The following is a 16,165-nucleotide window of genomic DNA, read 5'->3' as shown; positions in this document are numbered from 1 at the left end:
TTCCCGGGGCCGGTGTGTTCTCCGAGGCACAGAGAGGCGCAGACGGCTTTAGCATGAATGAGTCACCCGTTTATTTAACTTTATTTTCCGATTTGTATTTCTGCCGGACAGGGACGCAAGCGCTTCTCTTGCTCTCGCAGGAGCGGCAGGCCGCGCCGCTCTCGCGGTGAAGCGTGTCTCCGGGAGGCGGAGGGCGCCGGCCGGCCCCAGGGCTCCGAGGGCCGGGAAGGGGCTGGCCGGGCTGCAGCTGGAGCTCGCAGATCCATGCCCGAAGCGCTGAAGACTCTCCAACGGCCCCCGTGATCTTAACCAGCACCCAGCTCCCCACAGCACTGACATCTTTATTTTTTCTGGAGCAAAACAGAGGTTTACATCTTTCCCCCAGCCGTTCAACACACCTTCCAACACAGATACTCGTTTGAACCACGAGGACTAGCGTCCCCGGTTCGCACCCTTCACAGGGTTTGCTTTTTGCTATGATCAGTAAAATGAGTCATCGCCATTGCGCCTCTTTCCCCCACATTTTGAAAGCCGCACCGAACAACAGTTACGCTTACAATATACAGCACAGGACAACAGGGGTTTTCTGCGATACAGCAATACATAGCAAACATTTTGTTTCAAATTCACAAACCAAGTCACCCTCAGATGCCAAATACTGTAGGGCCAGACTGCAAATGCTGGAGAGACTCGTGGCGCTCTGGGCGTACCGTGCTGAACGCTCCTCCACGCTCACGCCACAACACCTCCAGGATCTAAGCCTTCATTAACATTCTCAGTGTGTAAGTGAGATACTCGAAATATCCTTAACAAGGTGGGTTTTTTCTTCCTGAAGTTTAATTCTACTGTAACAAACTACATTCTAAATTACTCAACCAAAAAAAGTGGGGTTTATTGAATTTTGAATTCTGTGAGACTGACCTGCAGTAACCATAAGAGTTTGAACTGTCAACAAATTAGACTTCTTTACAGATTATGTAAAAATCACCTGTATTGTGAAACGACAGACTGTGCACCATTTCTGGGTACACTGTGGATTAGAAAAACCTGCAAGAGGCTTGAAAGCAGTTACGTTAAAACAATGAAATTCAGCTAACTCCTTAAGAAAAAAAAATCAGCCCTGAGAACATGGCTCAACTAGCAAGAGCCTAGTTGAAAAACCACCATTATAAGCAAAAATTAGAAGGATCTATTGAAACCTTAAAGTATTGTTTGCCAACATTTGAGGCAGGAAACACTGCAGTCTTTCCAATTCTGTAAAGTAGTAAGAGAAACTCAATGAATTTAAGCCATAAAAAAAATGCATCATTTGGAGCGGAAATACTTTTCTTCGCCTCCTAGTTTTCACAGCCTTTACTCTAAGCAATTGCATCAGCTATCAGAAGTTTATAGTTTTCGGTTTTGACATAATTTAAGTGTTAAGACAGTACTACAGAACAAGTACGTTGGTAAGATTTGTTTTAAAGTAAAGCTATGAAAGCAGACTTTCCCTAAGCGTTTGGTTAGGGATCTTAAAAATACGTGTATATATATGTACTATTGATCACAAACAAAGTTTGTTGCAAACGTTTCTGACAGTAAACTGAAACACCTTACTTCAGAAAAAATGCCTCAAATACATGTTCTAATTTAGAAGCAACTTTTAACCTTACTGAAACTTGGAGATTATGCCTAAGACTCATGCTTATGTATTACCTATAGGAAACTTCATGCATGACAAGCCAATGCTCTGCACTTCCATAGTGCCTGAAGTGCTTCACAAAAGACAACTAAGTATATAAGAACAAACCTATAATGAAGTACTTAATCATTTAAATCTTGCAGAACTGAAGGTTGCAATAGAAGGACGTCCATGTGTCCCAAGGAGGGCTCTTCCAGCAAGCTGGAGGTCATACTATCTTTAGACTGCTGTAGTACCTGAAAACTCCAGTCAGACCAGGACCCCACTTGTAGGAACAGGACAAAACCCAGCCCTCGTCCCAGAAAGCTTGCAGTCTAAGTAAATCCTTAGGTTGTGGGCCAGTGGCATCCAACACCTGTCTTCAACAAGGTTTTAGAGGACAGACAGGCACCTGGAAGTAGACTAAAGCACTACCAGCACAAGGACAAATCCAGGTCTTGTAGTTTTCAAGCGTATGAGAAGTATTCGTAATGCAGTGATAGCATTAGAACTTGCATTAGTTTGACATAGCAACCTATAACTTCCCATTTGACATCACACAGCTCAGCTTGCTGTCAAGACCATCATCAATGGTTTCACAGTCATCTCCAAAGTCAACAAAGCCTGTCTTTCAGGTACCAGTTCGATGGAGAGGCAGAAAGGAGCGTAGTGCAGACTAGCTTGAACTATTCAGCATGCACTTCAAAACTGTTCTGAATGCATTTCAATCTCTTGCACCTACAGCTTTTTTTAAAAGCCCGTTTACAATTTCAGTCAAGGTGCTATTTATAGAGTTCACCTGCAATGTGTATTGTGCTAGGCAAGAGCGTGTGGCAGTATCCTACTTCTGCCAGGTGTCCCAGGTAACTGTGCTTTATTACCAGAGTGTATTTATTGCTGTCTTTACCTTCACTGGTACTGCTCTCCCTGTCATGAGAAGTCTATGGAAAATACGTGGTTTTGCCACCTGGGTGAGACCTCCAAGCTTGCTAAGCCCTGCCACAGTATGTACAAGGGTGGTTCAGGACAGTTGCCGTGAGCCCTTTGGAGATTAAAGAGTACATACTACTAAGCTGAAAACATTTTAAGCAGTTAATGGGAGCGTGAAGTCTGACTCTCACTGCCAATAGAGCATGAATTGTGCATGCTGTCCAGGGCAGCATGCCACGTGTTTACAAGTTGTCCTCCATTAGCCAACAGCCACCAAAGCTTAAGGCAAGTTCATGAAACCATTTATCAACTGTGAAGAGAGGTCTGAGCCACGGACTAAGGAAGTTTCCCACTCATGAAGAGTCACCAAGTCTTAGAATTCAAGTTGAACGCCTTAAATGGAAGCGGGCTAGTTATCCTTCCATGACTAGTTCTGTGAAGCCTTGCGTTTGCCTGTTAAGCTACTAAATAGTTAGAGGCATGCATGCGTGTTTCAATGACTCAGCGCTCCCTTGGAGAGGAGCTAGCTTTCATAACTATGTAGCAATTTATTTACTTTTATAGTTAAGCCATGGTTGTTCAGCATTGTCTGTCAAGTCTGTATTTTGAAAATGCAATAGTTTTATTTTTTTAAAAAAGAATCACATGCATTTAGTTTAGGCTCAATGCTACAGTTTGTCCCACTTTTTGAAAAACCATGTGGTCCCTGTGCTACAAAAATATGGTCTGAACCTGAAGATTAAAACCTAAAGCTGGAAGCACTGCAACAGATTCCCATGGAGTTTGTCACCCTTTTATATTTTAAGATAAATACAATAAAGGAAAGCAATTGAACTGCATTTTTCTATTTTATTTTTCAAGTCTGACAAAGGCCTCGAGTGAAAGTCTATAGCTTTAACATCCATTCTCACCTTTGTGTCCCCTTGACCTATCTGTCTTATCTACCCAATATTCCAACTGCCTGCCTAAACCACAGGTAGGCTTTGACACCATTTTATCGTTAACAATAAGCCAACAAGTTGGCAAAGAAGAATACAGAGGTAATACAGTTAAGTTGCACATGGCCACTGGGGCTTGGTCAAGCCAGCTGGCATTTTTGATCACTTGAGTTTCTTGGTCTAAAAGTTGCGATTGGCACCTACAGTTCTGCAAGAGTCCCAATCCACAAAACACTTAAGCTTTAAAAAAAAAAAAATGCTACTTGTATTGTCAGTTCTACCTAAACATGTCAAGAAAAATACTATTTGTGCTCTAGGTCACTTTATAATCCTAGATACCTACCAGCTTATCTAAAAGCCCCTGAATACTGTATTTTGTCTGTTCATACAGACAAACACTGTTTTGCTCAAGCAAATAAAAATATATCCACTAGTAACACCTGATTGGTTTCTTAGATCCATAGCTGAAACCCACAGGAATGTTAAAATAGTTACAATTAAGGAATTAAAATCTCAGTGATTTTGAAAACTGCCAGTTAGCCTGCAACACTAATCCAGAATCCAGCACGGCTTTTTAACAATTCAAAAAAGAAATGAGGTTGCTTGTGAAGGCCAGAGCTTTGGTGACAATAAGAACCAAATTTATAGATCTGTGGTTTGTCCAGACCTGAGCAGTTGCCTGAGCCTGGCGATCTTCTTTATTTGCAAGGCTTTATGGCTACAGCACATTCTTCATTCATTGCACTTATGACGGATATCTGCAAGAAGAGACAGATAGGTGAGCTCCAACCCATGCCAGAGGAAGCGCTCCTAGAAGTTACAGACATTCATTTTTCAGTATCTATCACATCTCTCTTGAGAGGAAAAAAAGGAAATTGAAGCCGCTAAGATCCCGTCATTAGAAGACTTTCCACAGTACCTACCCTTCTGCTGCCTCCTCTTTGCCATACTGCCTTGGCTGACAGCTTGTGGTTCATACAACAGAGGAAGACAAACTCCTGCAATAGAGCCAAACTAGCAACTGGTGTGGCCCAGTATAGCCTAGCCTGCAGAGCTACTCGCAGACAGGTTTACTAACATAGCAAATTAGACTACTCAGGCTACATCACAAAGCTCTACACTTGGTCCCAATTAAGAAAGCCTGGAAGGCTCCAATCCACACCATGCAGACAGCACTGTTAGGATTTATCTAGACATTTGAGAGACACCCATATCACCTTGCTGTCAACTGAGCCAGGCTTCAGTGCCATATTGAGTGCTCCAGTATAAAAGTCCTCCTAGATCTCAAAGGACCAATTCCCATGCTTCTAACCCACTCTTCACAGAGAAATACAAATGGTCAATATCAGAGTAAGACTTCTTCATTGTATAATCAAGTGGAATTAACCATAACTCTTCTTGTCTGCCCCCTATACTTACCTGCACATCTTCATTGGCATTGAATTTTCCTTCTATTTCTTTGCCAAGATCCCCTTCTGGCAACTTTAGATCCTCACGAACTTCACCACTTTCTGTCAGCAGGGAGAGATACCCATCCTGAATACCTATCAGCTGTGAAGAGAAGTCCATTTTTAGCAAGTTTAACATCAGTAGTCACTAGTAGGCAGTAGCTGGAGATAAGCAGAAGGCAGTGAACTCTACCTGATACAGTAATTCTTTAGCACCGTCTTTGTAACAGCCAAGAACCTAATTTAAGTCAATTTTTAACAACAGTTTAGAGGGCTGAGAGTTAGGGCAACTGTAACAAAAGCCAGTCCCATCAAGAATCACCAGAACCCTGCTGGTTACTTCCTAGTATACGGGGCACTGCAAAGCCCATCCTTGTGATTTAGAAGACGTACTGCTTCCAGGTCACTAGTTCAGCTTTTTACATCTGTGAACTAGAAACAATAACTGGAATGGTGTTCACTGAACAGCATTGCTTTTATGAAGTGTACAAAGTACACAATGGTTGAACTGTACACTTCTATACCTTCAATTGTACAATGAGTTACTATCATTTACATTAAAGGCTAATGAATTAATTAGGGAATGCTCTGGACCACTTTTATAATGCTGTTTTCGGCCTAACCGAAAGCCTGAGCTAAGGGGAACAGCTATTTTGACAGAGCAGGTTAGGGAACATGGAACACGTAACAGCAAACCCAAAAGGGAGCCCTAACAAGTCTGATAAACAGCAAGAATTTCTGTAGCAGTAAGGACCCAAGAACACGAGAGAAAGATCACCAAGATAACATTAAGAGTCTCTTGGAAGGTATGAGCCCTAAGACAGGCTAGTCACACTTTATTCAAACAGCATCAGCTGTCCTGAAGAGTTGCTAACACTCTGAACTTTTGCTTTCTCAAGCAATTGCAGCTTTCCAACTGATGTGGACATAATAGTTCCTGACCAGAACTACTCCCAAGACAATGGGAAGACAGCCAACGCGTCACAACTCAGAACCTGAACTGTGTTGCTTTTAAGATCTCACAATCCACATCACAGAAGGCATTACAGAAGCTACAGAAGCCTGCCAAGTTTCATACATACATATATTTCAGAGCAGAGCTCAGGAGCACCAAAATTACTTGAGATCAACTAAAGCCAGCTTCCACGCAAGGAGCAGAAAGCACTGTAGCAAGTTAGAATTGGTGTCAGATGCAGCTTAAGATCGTCTTGTTGATTCATCTACCCTTTGTAAGGGTGAACTTATAAATGACAATATATGCTTAGATTCGAATTTACTTGAAGTGAGACCTTGATTATCCTTTAACTAATAATAACTCGGAGCAGGGATAACCTCTCTCCAGATTCTAAAGGATGCCAGTATCACCAAGAATAAAGAAGTGACCTTACAACATGAGCTAGAAAAAACACAATTCTGAATTATGTCTATTACCTGTCATTTCTAAAGATTGCTACTATAACATGAGGATGTTAGTACAGTAAGGAGCTATCCATCAGTGAGCTCTGACAGTTTTAATAACTCAGTAAATGCTACGAGTTCAGCAATGTCACATCTAGACAGGCAAGTTCCATTAATTCTGACAACAGTACTTTATTAACAGTTTTGGGATGAAGAGAGTTTACGTGTGGTATTAGGAGTATAAAGCCTCTTAAAAGTGTAGGAGGACACAGTGACTATTAGCTCACCTGGTAATCATTCCTCTTGATATTTGGAACATCCATGTTATGAGTTGATGGGCAAATATCTTCATATTTTTTACCAGTGAAGATATCAATACCAACCAAGTGGACCTACAAGAAAAGAAAAACATCATCAGTTACTGTTGGTCCTAGAGAAGTAAGATGCCACTGCCGTCGGTATTGCTGGTTCCAAGAGATCATGTCTAATGCCAGATTCTGCCTAGACCCGTTGCTTGCGGTATGAAAGCAGCCTAAGCACCGAGAGAAGGCCTCTCACACCCTTTCATAGCACACTATGGAAACACTACATGAGAACAAAGATCAGCCACTGTTATCTTCCATAGCCATAGCCTTCTGTAGTTTTACAGCAGCAAGCTAGAACTGAGAGCATGTAGCGGTTAAGAAAATGTTAACCTCAAGTTCTAGCTGTTTGGAGAAATACAACAGTGTTGGTGACTACGTGAAGGTTAAGAGGAAAAGAAGAGCTAGTCATGCACAGAGATTAAAGCAGCTCCCACCTCCCTTTATGCTAGCAGCAGCTGTCCACTGCAGCTAGCGCTCAGATTACCAGTTCATAGCCTGCTCTTCTCAGGTCCTTTCACTCTCACAACTGTTTCAGTATTTAAGAAAACTGGATCTGTCTAATAAAACAAGCCATAAAAAAGCAAGGGGAGGGAGAAAGGAAAAAAAACTGTCAAGGGCTTGGTATACTCTAGCTTTGACAAATCCTAAGTACTTTACCCACCTACATGTATCATACAAGGTTGTGTAAACTTACAACTCTAATTAGTTTGTGCTTGCAACAGATCTGTCTCTAAACTCTAAAATACCCACCATAAAGTGTTGTTGAATGAATGAATTGGGAGTCTAGCCTTGGTCCAAGCTCTGGACAGCTGCATAAGCCAACTGCTTAGGCAGCAGGACTGCAGCCCCAGAGAGCAGCTAAGAATGTCCCTATGTCCCTGCTGGGATGCAGCAGGGGGAAGGCACTCCTCACTCTGCTGAAAAAAGGAAAGCAGCAGCAAGGTAAGCCAGCAGAATAGGGCCAGAGCGGGCCCACAGAGGTAACGATTGTCTGCTGAGCTATTCTGGTTTATGTAACAGAACCTGGGCACTTCTAGTAAGCGCTTAAGCCGAGTGCTGCAATAGTGAAAGTCAGCTAGCACAGGCAGACACAGAAATGCTTTGGTGGGTAGCGACACCACAATCCAACCACGCCCTAGTGCTTTCATCAGACCCCCTTCCAGAACTTACTCTACCCCCACTACAGAAACAGGTTTTATCACTATCAGCATTAAAGCTTTTTAACAAGTTGGGAAAAAAACCCCAACTCTACCCCCTGTCCTCAATCATTCCTCCTTTACATCACTGGAAACCCTTGAGCTAACTCTAGACTGAAGACATATGAGCCACTGCTGCGAGAAAAGCAAAGGCAGGATACAGAACGCTCTGCCAAATGAAATGCTACACCCTTCCCTACACGCAGCGAGACAGCCATGCCGCTCGGAGGGCCGGCAGCCGCAGGAGCACACGCTGCGGGCTGCGCAACAGACTGGGGCTTGCAGGGCCCGCCCGGGGCCGCTCACCTTGGCGTGGCCGTGCTTGCCCGTCTTGGAGGTGGACATCTCCACGATCTTGCAGGGCCGCCCCTTGAGCACCACGAAGCCGTTCTTCCGCAGCGCCGAGCACTGCATGGGGTAGGTGAAGGAGGCGCCGGCATCGCCCGTGGTGAAGTCGAGCTCGTCGGCCATGGCGGTGGGGGGCTGGCGGCGGGGGCTGCAGGCAAGCGAGAGCGTTGGGCTCGGAGCCCCGACGGCGGGAAGGGCCGGGCCGGGGGACCCAACCGCCTCCCCCCGGCGAGGGCAGCGCGATGGCGGCGCCCCGGGGCGGGGAGGGCGGGCCGGGCCCGCCTCGCTCCGCCACACGTGCCCGGCGGGCGGAGAGCCGCCGCGCGCCCCGCCACGTGCCGAGGGCCCCCCCCCCTCCCGGTGGCGGCGGCGCCCGCCCGCGGGCTGCCCTCACCCCCACTTCCCCGTCCCCTCAGCGCCGCGGCCTAGCCGCCAACCGCGCGCAGCCCCGGCCGCTGGCCCCCAGCGGCGCCGCGGCCCCTCTTACCTGGCGAGGATGGTCGGGGAGGCCGGGCGGGCCGGGGCCGGGGCCGGGGCGGGGCGGGGGCACGGCGCCGCGCACACGCACCCGACCACTGCGGCGGCCGGCGGGAAGGGGCGGCGGGCGGCCGGGAGCGCGCGCACCGCGCACCGCCCAGCCCCGCCCTCTCGCTTCCGCCGGCCGCCGCGCCCATTGGCCTGTACCCCCGGAGGGGGCGGGGCGCTCCCCCTCCGCCCGCCGGCTGACCACGTGCTGGGGGCGCTTCCCGCGTTCGCCCACCCGGCGCGCTCACCCCGCCCCTCGCCGGCGCCTACGGAGAGCGGTTGGGCTCAGCGCACCCTCGCGCCAATCGCGCGGCGCCGGCGCCATTGCTACCGAGGCAACCCCTTCACTCCCCCAACCCTCGCTGGCGCAGGCGCGGGGTCGCCCCTCGGCCGCCAGGCGGCGCTGCGCGCGTGCTTCCGCTCTGCTCCCCCCCCCACCGCCTCCACCATCTTGGCGCCGGTGTCTCTGGCGGCCTCTTCCCCTGAAGGGCAGTCAAGTGGCTTCCCGGCGACAAAACTCGGTTTTAAACGAATTGGAGGAGAAATGGGTGTTCCCAAAGCTTGGCGGGATACGGCTTCCTCGTGAGATGTGCTTAACTGACAACACAAAGCTCATTCATCCCCTTTCCCCTTTCAGAATAATCAGAGAGTTTTGCAAGCACGCAGTAATCAGTCAAAAGGGCCTGAAACTGCCTAGGCGCCACAGTGAAAGCGTGTTTTCATTAACGGGCATGAGGCTCGCATGGCTCCATGCCCTACCCCCGACCCGCGAGGCTAACAGCGCAGCCCTCGTTAGCCGCCGGCATCCCCCCCCCCGCGCTGTCTGAGGAGAGGCGTATGGTGATGAACGCAGCCACCAGGCCAGACAGATGGATCCCGAACAAAACGAGGCCAGATGGTTATTTCTGTTAAAACTCTCCAAGTCGGATGCCGTAATACTCGCAGCGGTTTGACCAAATTCACCTGAAGACCGTTCTGTGGAGCTGCCGGTGGACGGGGCCCAGCCCTGCCCAGTGCTGCACGGATCTTTTATTCATGTTAATCTGTGTGATCTGTTCGCCTGTGGTCCTGCCCTTGGTCACTCCAAACTGTCCAGCATGTACCCAAGGAGATACTTTGGCTTTCATTTACATGAGGTCCCCTTTGCAATGCTCCAGCGGGTCAAGACAGCGGCTCTCTTCTGTTACCAGGGTTTTCAGTGGACGCTGAGTCACCCAGCCTGCTCTAGAGATGATACGCTTTACCCTGGGGAACTGCCCATAGTTCTTCTGTGTCAGTTGATAAGCACAGTCTGGGGCATTCTGTTAAGTGTTTTTACATGTGCAGTGTGTGTTTGTTTACCTGCAAGTGTATGACTAGTTGCACATGCTCTAGAGCTTTTTTTCTTCTAATAAAATACTTTGTGAGAGAACTACCAACTATTCTGAACCCAAACTGGAGCAGGCTGGGGCTAAGCGCCACTGATAGTTTTTTTCCCTCAAGTATCAGATTATAAATTTGGTTGATTTTCCCCAATTAACAGATTCATTTTGGATGACTTGAGAGATCTTTCGGACTAAATCAAGACCTTTCACTGAAGTGCAGCTGTAGATCATATTTATTTTTGAGACACAAAACAAATATGCCAAGGCAGCCTTTATTTGAGATTCAATAAAAAAAATTGGAAATCAGCTCCATCAGTCATTGCTTGCAGGCATAGTTCCTTTGTCTGGATCAACATTTATTTTCTAAAGCATGTTTCTTGATAGTACTAATGTGATTATCCCACTTTTCTATACAACAATAGCAATTCGATTTCAAAGCATATTTGTAAATAACATAGCCTTTCACATTTAAATATATTTCCTTTCCAGTGTTGCACAGCTGGATCAAACACACATCTTTTCTTTGGAGCAGACTCAGTATGTTATCAAGCTTTGGTTCTCCTATCTAAGTGTTTATATAAATTGCTTTGCAGAAATGATCGGCGTTAGAAAACCTTTGGAAGATTCAAAGTGAGCGAGTTGTATCTGTTCTCAGTTATGTTCTGGAGAAACGTCTGATGCCCTAGAGCACTTCATTAATGCCTAGCCTCAAGAGTATGCATTTCAGCCAGCGCTGGGGAAAACATCCCACCTTGTTTCCAGCAAACCCACCGGAACGCAGGAGGTGGTGTTTACATTAACATGAGCCGTGGATGCAGCCCAGCTTACGCTGCCTTCTCACTCCAGCTACTTGCCTGGTGCAACGCGAGCTTCTGGGAGAAATCCCTCTGGGGAACATCAAGGAGGGAAGCTGTGTCCTGGGACATCCAGGCCTGGGTGCCCGGAGGACAGAAGAGGGTGCCGGAGGAAAGCCCTGCAGGCTAGCTGAGAGAGGGACAAACGCAGAGCGGCGGTGAGCAGTTTCCCCAGCCTTGCTCCCCTCAGCACTGGGTGAGCACCACGGGAAAGTAGAGGGAGGCTCATTCAGCAAGTCTTAGTTCAGGTCACAAGATTAGAAGTAACGGGTCGTGAGGAAAGCAGTGTAAACAGCCCTATTCCAGCTTGAGCAAGCATCTCCGTTTCAACTGCTGTGCTGTCTTACCTGGGATCCCACCAATGTGTCCTGACTGTTGGAGGTGAGGGTTCACACGGGCTGCTGGGCGCAGCCTTGAGCAGGAGGACATGAGAGAGGCTGGCGACCGATGATCCCCACCTCCATAGGACAGTGCCATGCCCAGCCTCTGAGCTCCTACTTACAATCTCTCTGTGTAGCATGATGAAAGAGCCTCTGCAGTGACCCTGACTCTGCTCCAGGTACTGCTTTAATCCTGCTGTTCACCTTCTGCTTCCTAAGAAGAATGAATGCAGTGCCTCTGCCTGCTCTGTGGTCACCCTTACCTCTTCGGTGGTCTACACAACAGCCCAGCCAGACAAACGTGGTCAGATGAGGTGTGCGCAGAGAGCCCATGCTGTCTGAATTACCCAGGGCATTACCCTGGGCACACACTGGAGATCAGAGGCAAGCGGTGACAGTGCAGGGACATTGAGGAACCACCTGTAACTCCCACTAGGAAGAGGGAAAACACATAGTTACTCTGGCTGTTCCCTCCTCCTGGGGCTAGTACAGTGATACCCCACCCACAATGTGGGGAGTCCTGATGCTTTCCATAGTCATGAGAGCTGCTCTTTCTTCTGAACAGAATACAGGGGGGCAAAACCACCAGGCACTGCCCAAGCCATGGGTCTGCAGTTATACCTACAGCCTGTAAAATTTAAGGACTGCTGATCTACAGCCAGGATTTATTGCCATGCTGCTGGGGAGGAGATTCCTTCTCTTTCAGCACAGCTATTCAGGCTGCGCTTCTAGGTAAAATTTGCCAGTATTGCTTCAGGATTTAGTGAAGCACTTGAGTATAGGCTTACTTGCCTTAAATTAAATCTCGTGCTCACATGTGCTGCTGGGTCCAGACCTGATGTCCTGCCTTGTAGTTCCTCAGCTCCCATATTTCAAAGAAAGATAAGCACACTGAGCACCTTGGAAAATGCATCATACCTCAAAGACTTGGCCCCTGCAGATGTAGTACTTGGTTCAGCTTCATCCTCATCACCTGTTTGACTCAGGAGATGGAGGGTAGTGCTCCTCAGTGATGAAAAACAAGTTGAAGTGAGGCAGAAAAATCTGTGATAAATTAGTGTGGAAAGTGTTAATGGGGCCAAATGTCCTGAGTTTATTGGATTAGGGAAGTCAAACTAATTTTGAAATTATGCCTAGAGAGTGGGCAACAAGATATCCTTAGCCATTTATCTGACACAACAGAAAAGTCTTAATGGCTGTCATCTCAGCACATTAGGAAAACACTGTCAAAGCTCTTGCTGACAAGATGCTTTCTCAGGGATTATTAATTATATTGCGTTATTAGCCAGCCACAGCATGGGAACATATTTCGCATGTTAACTAAAGTGCAACAACCATTTAGCTAATAAGTATGGCTCGGTCTTTTAAATTTTCTTAATGATTAGCAACTTAGTAAAACTGTAACACTGAGAGATAAAAATAATGATTCGACAAGCTGTGTCTCAAGAACAAGTTTGAACTGCAACTTGCGTGTAGGAAGGACAGATAAAGTGTACAGTCCTAATTACCAGCCTGATGTGACAAGACAAAAGTAAACATATCTGCAGATTTAACCAACTCGTATGACCCCTTCCTGCATCATCATACATGGTAAAAGTCACTTGTGATAGTTCAGCCCAGAGTATCAGCTTAATCCTTCCACCGCAGCCCTGGTGAGGACAGGGTTGCTGCAGCCTTCAGCAGCGCCGAGCTCTGCACATCCTGTCCCAGGCTGCAGCCCGCCCCACTGCAACCATTAACAGAACTGATTTGAAACATCCTGGGATGAGCAAAGCATCATCTCCAAGGGAATATACAAATAAATGAAATTATAATAGTAAAATGCATGAAGGCACATTGTCCAGTTGTGGCCTAAGAAGGTCAGAGAGGGTCCCTGGTGGCAGGTCCCAGCCTGGAAGGAGAAGACTGACTTCTCCTATATGCAGAAGCTGCTGCAAGGAAGCACAGCGTGAAACTCTGCAGCGACCGAGCGCAGGGTGCACCTTGTTAGCCTGCAGGATTCACAGCATGCTGGCAGCAGACAGGGGAAAAAATAAATTATTGGCATATGAAGTCTGCTTGCGCTGAGACTCCTGCTTCAAGCTACATGGTCAGCCAAAAGCTTCACAGAGGTGTGGGATGAAATGAGGAGAGAAAACATGATTAAATGTACACATAGCTTTCAGCTGACAACCGTTTTTACAGAGTCATTTTACACAAGTGCCTCTGAACCCCCAGGCAGATCTTCCAGGCAGTTCAGGAATATAGCTACGGGTAATGTTAGTGTTGTGGGCTTTGTTAAACTAATATATGTGCTGCACTACAGTAATCAGGTCAGGCTTTCTATGATCATTCACCTAGTAACACACAGGAAAACAAAGACTGGCTGCTCAGAGTGTTGCTAAATAAATGACCCCTCACTGCTGAGTTACTGGCAGTGTCACTGACTGATGGCCCTCAGGCATTAGGACAAACCTCAGCGCAAGTTTAGCAAAGCAGTTTTGGACAGCCTTTCTCATGTGAAACCACTTGTACAGCTGTTGTGTGGCCATAGCTCGAGCTGTTCTGTTTGTACAGACTGGCCGGCTCACAAGGACCGAGCGGGGATGTCCAGGACCCCGGTGACAGCACCCTCACTGCCACCCTGCCTCTGCTGTCCCATCCTCCTGTTCCTGGAGGGAGCCCAGCCTGGCTTAGCCCTCAGAGCAGGGGCAAATCTGCTTCAAACCCCATCTCTCCCCAAATGCTCCTCCTGCCAGTCGTGCCAGCACCAAGTTTTAAGCTGCACCAGTGCCCATGCAAGCAGAGTTGTGCTTTACAGTGGGCTTTTACAGGTGGGCAGTGGGGACGGCTGAGGTTAGATGCTGGCACACCTCCAGCGAGGGTTCATCCCAACACAGAGCCAACTCCCACCGGCTCCAGGGCTGCCTCCCAACCCCGCAGTCTCACCCCTGGACCATCAGTTTCAAAGGGATTTAGCTGGGGGCTTGCACAGCAGTTACCACCCATGGAGCAAATGTGCCCTGCCAGGAAAATACCTCCCATCTGGAGTTGGACACACGTCTGAGATGTACAGAGGGAAAAAAAAACCACAACAGCACAAGCCAACACATGCCATAAGTGTTGTTCATGGTCACTTTTATGTAACAGACGTAGATAACAAGGCTGAAAGCAAGAACCATCTCTTTTTTTTCCTTTTTTTACATTCAGGCAATCCATTATAATATTTATCTAACTGCACTAGACACCATGGAGAGCTTCTGAGCCTGCAGTCTCACCTGGGGAGACCTGTTTGCAGCACATAGACTGATGGTTCAACCCAGAGCCTGCGCCCCAGCTCTGCTGCTCTCTTCTGTGCGCCACAGCCTGGGTCCTGGTTCCCGCACGCCCTGCATGCCCCGTGGCAGGGCCAGGTCCCCCACCGCTGTAGCACATGACAGCATTGACCCAGTTCTCCTCGAGTTAAATCCCAGCAGTCACTCCTTTGGTGCAATCTTAATGCTTCAGTGCACATACCGGGGCCAGACACATGTCCCAGTGGACCTCGTGGCTATACTTCCAGTCACTTGGAAGGGACTAGAATTTACTTTAGGGTCTTAATACCAAGAGAGTAAAGCCTACAAAGGAAAGAAGTTCAGGCATATGGAAAGGAGCTTGAACCTTCCCTAAAACCAAACCCACAGCAGCAGCCTACGATCCTCCTTGGCCCATCTATTCTCATGCTTTTAGTTGTGTTTCATCCTCTGTTACATTATGGTCACTGCTTCAGTGGCAGTCGCCATGAGCTCACAGTGACTGAGCAATGCTGGTGTTTCATCTCTAAATAAATAACGGGTTTCTATCCTGGGAAAGTTGCTAGAAAGTAACTTGGTATCACAACAAGCAATGTGCAAATCTTAAAAGTCAAGCAAACGGAGAGCAGGCTTTTACAATGATTCCAACATATCCCCCAAAAAGGAAGAAAAATACTTGCAGTTTGATTTTGTCATATAAAAGTATCTCATAAAGAAGCGAAACGAGCACAAACAAAGCTATAGAAACAACACACCCTCCCGCTTGCACGCTATCTTGGCTGAAGCATATCCAGCCAGCAAAACTGTAAGTGGTGCAAAGTGGGGGTCGGATTAGTGGGGCACCTTCCAGTTAACGCTGCAATACCCGTTTCCCCTTTGGGTTATCATTAATTGTTACAGTACGGGCAGCCCGAGGCCTCGGCTGAAGATGGAGCCTGTGGGTCTAAGCATTGTACAAAAGGAAGGGAAGGCAGACGCAGAGGGTGGGAAGGAGGAGCAGCGAGGGGAGGTGAGCTGGCGGTGGTCACACCATGGGAGGGATGACAGCAGGACTCTTGACCTGGGGGCTGGGAGTGCCCAGGCCCATTGTGTGGTCAATGATGTGCTATGCCTTGTGCTGCAGCAGGGATAAAGGAGGGAGGAGAGGCTTCCTAGGAGGAAAGAGGAGGTAAATAGTCTGGCTGAAACAAAAGAAGAAAAAATGCACATCAGCCCAGACAGAGTTTCTAAGATTCTCCTAAAAGATGTTGTGACTCGAGAAATCCTTATGAGATTGGGCAGCATTTCCATAATGCATGGATAGCAAAGCAAGCAAGGTGCATCCCGACCGATTCAGGTGGGATCCACCTTCTTCCTCTGCACAGGCAACAGGAAGGGGGAGTTTGCTCAGTCTGTTTTCCTTAGCATCTCGGGTGATCGGTGCTATGTGCTGGTAGCACAACTGCACTAGCAGTTGGTTTCTCAAGGCATCAGATCACTCGGCAGAA

General features: G+C 47.6%; 1 protein-coding gene across 2 annotated transcripts; it reads right to left on the bottom strand.

Moving 5' to 3' along the window:
* Nucleotides 1–321: 321 nt before the first annotated feature.
* Nucleotides 322–8,415, bottom strand: EIF5A2 (eukaryotic translation initiation factor 5A2). Of its 2 annotated transcripts, XM_059822517.1 has the most exons (5): nucleotides 8,242–8,415; nucleotides 6,662–6,766; nucleotides 4,948–5,079; nucleotides 4,196–4,286; nucleotides 322–350 (listed from the first exon to the last, which is right to left on the bottom strand). In XM_059822517.1, the coding sequence occupies exons 1-4, from the start codon at nucleotides 8,404–8,406 to the stop codon at nucleotides 4,227–4,229; spliced, it is 462 nt and encodes a 153-aa protein (XP_059678500.1). In that variant the 5' UTR covers nucleotides 8,407–8,415; the 3' UTR covers nucleotides 322–350; nucleotides 4,196–4,226. The 2 variants fall into 2 exon arrangements, with proteins under 2 accessions (XP_059678500.1, XP_059678499.1); XM_059822516.1 differs by having other exon boundaries at nucleotides 322–4,286.
* Between the last annotated feature and the right edge of the window lie 7,750 nt (nucleotides 8,416–16,165).

This window comes from Gavia stellata, chromosome 11 (genome assembly GCF_030936135.1).
Source record: "Gavia stellata isolate bGavSte3 chromosome 11, bGavSte3.hap2, whole genome shotgun sequence".
Classification (NCBI taxonomy): Eukaryota; Metazoa; Chordata; class Aves; order Gaviiformes; family Gaviidae; genus Gavia; species Gavia stellata.
The sequence above is the reverse complement of the archived record's forward strand: the minus strand, read 5'-3'. Positions and strand labels throughout refer to the sequence as shown.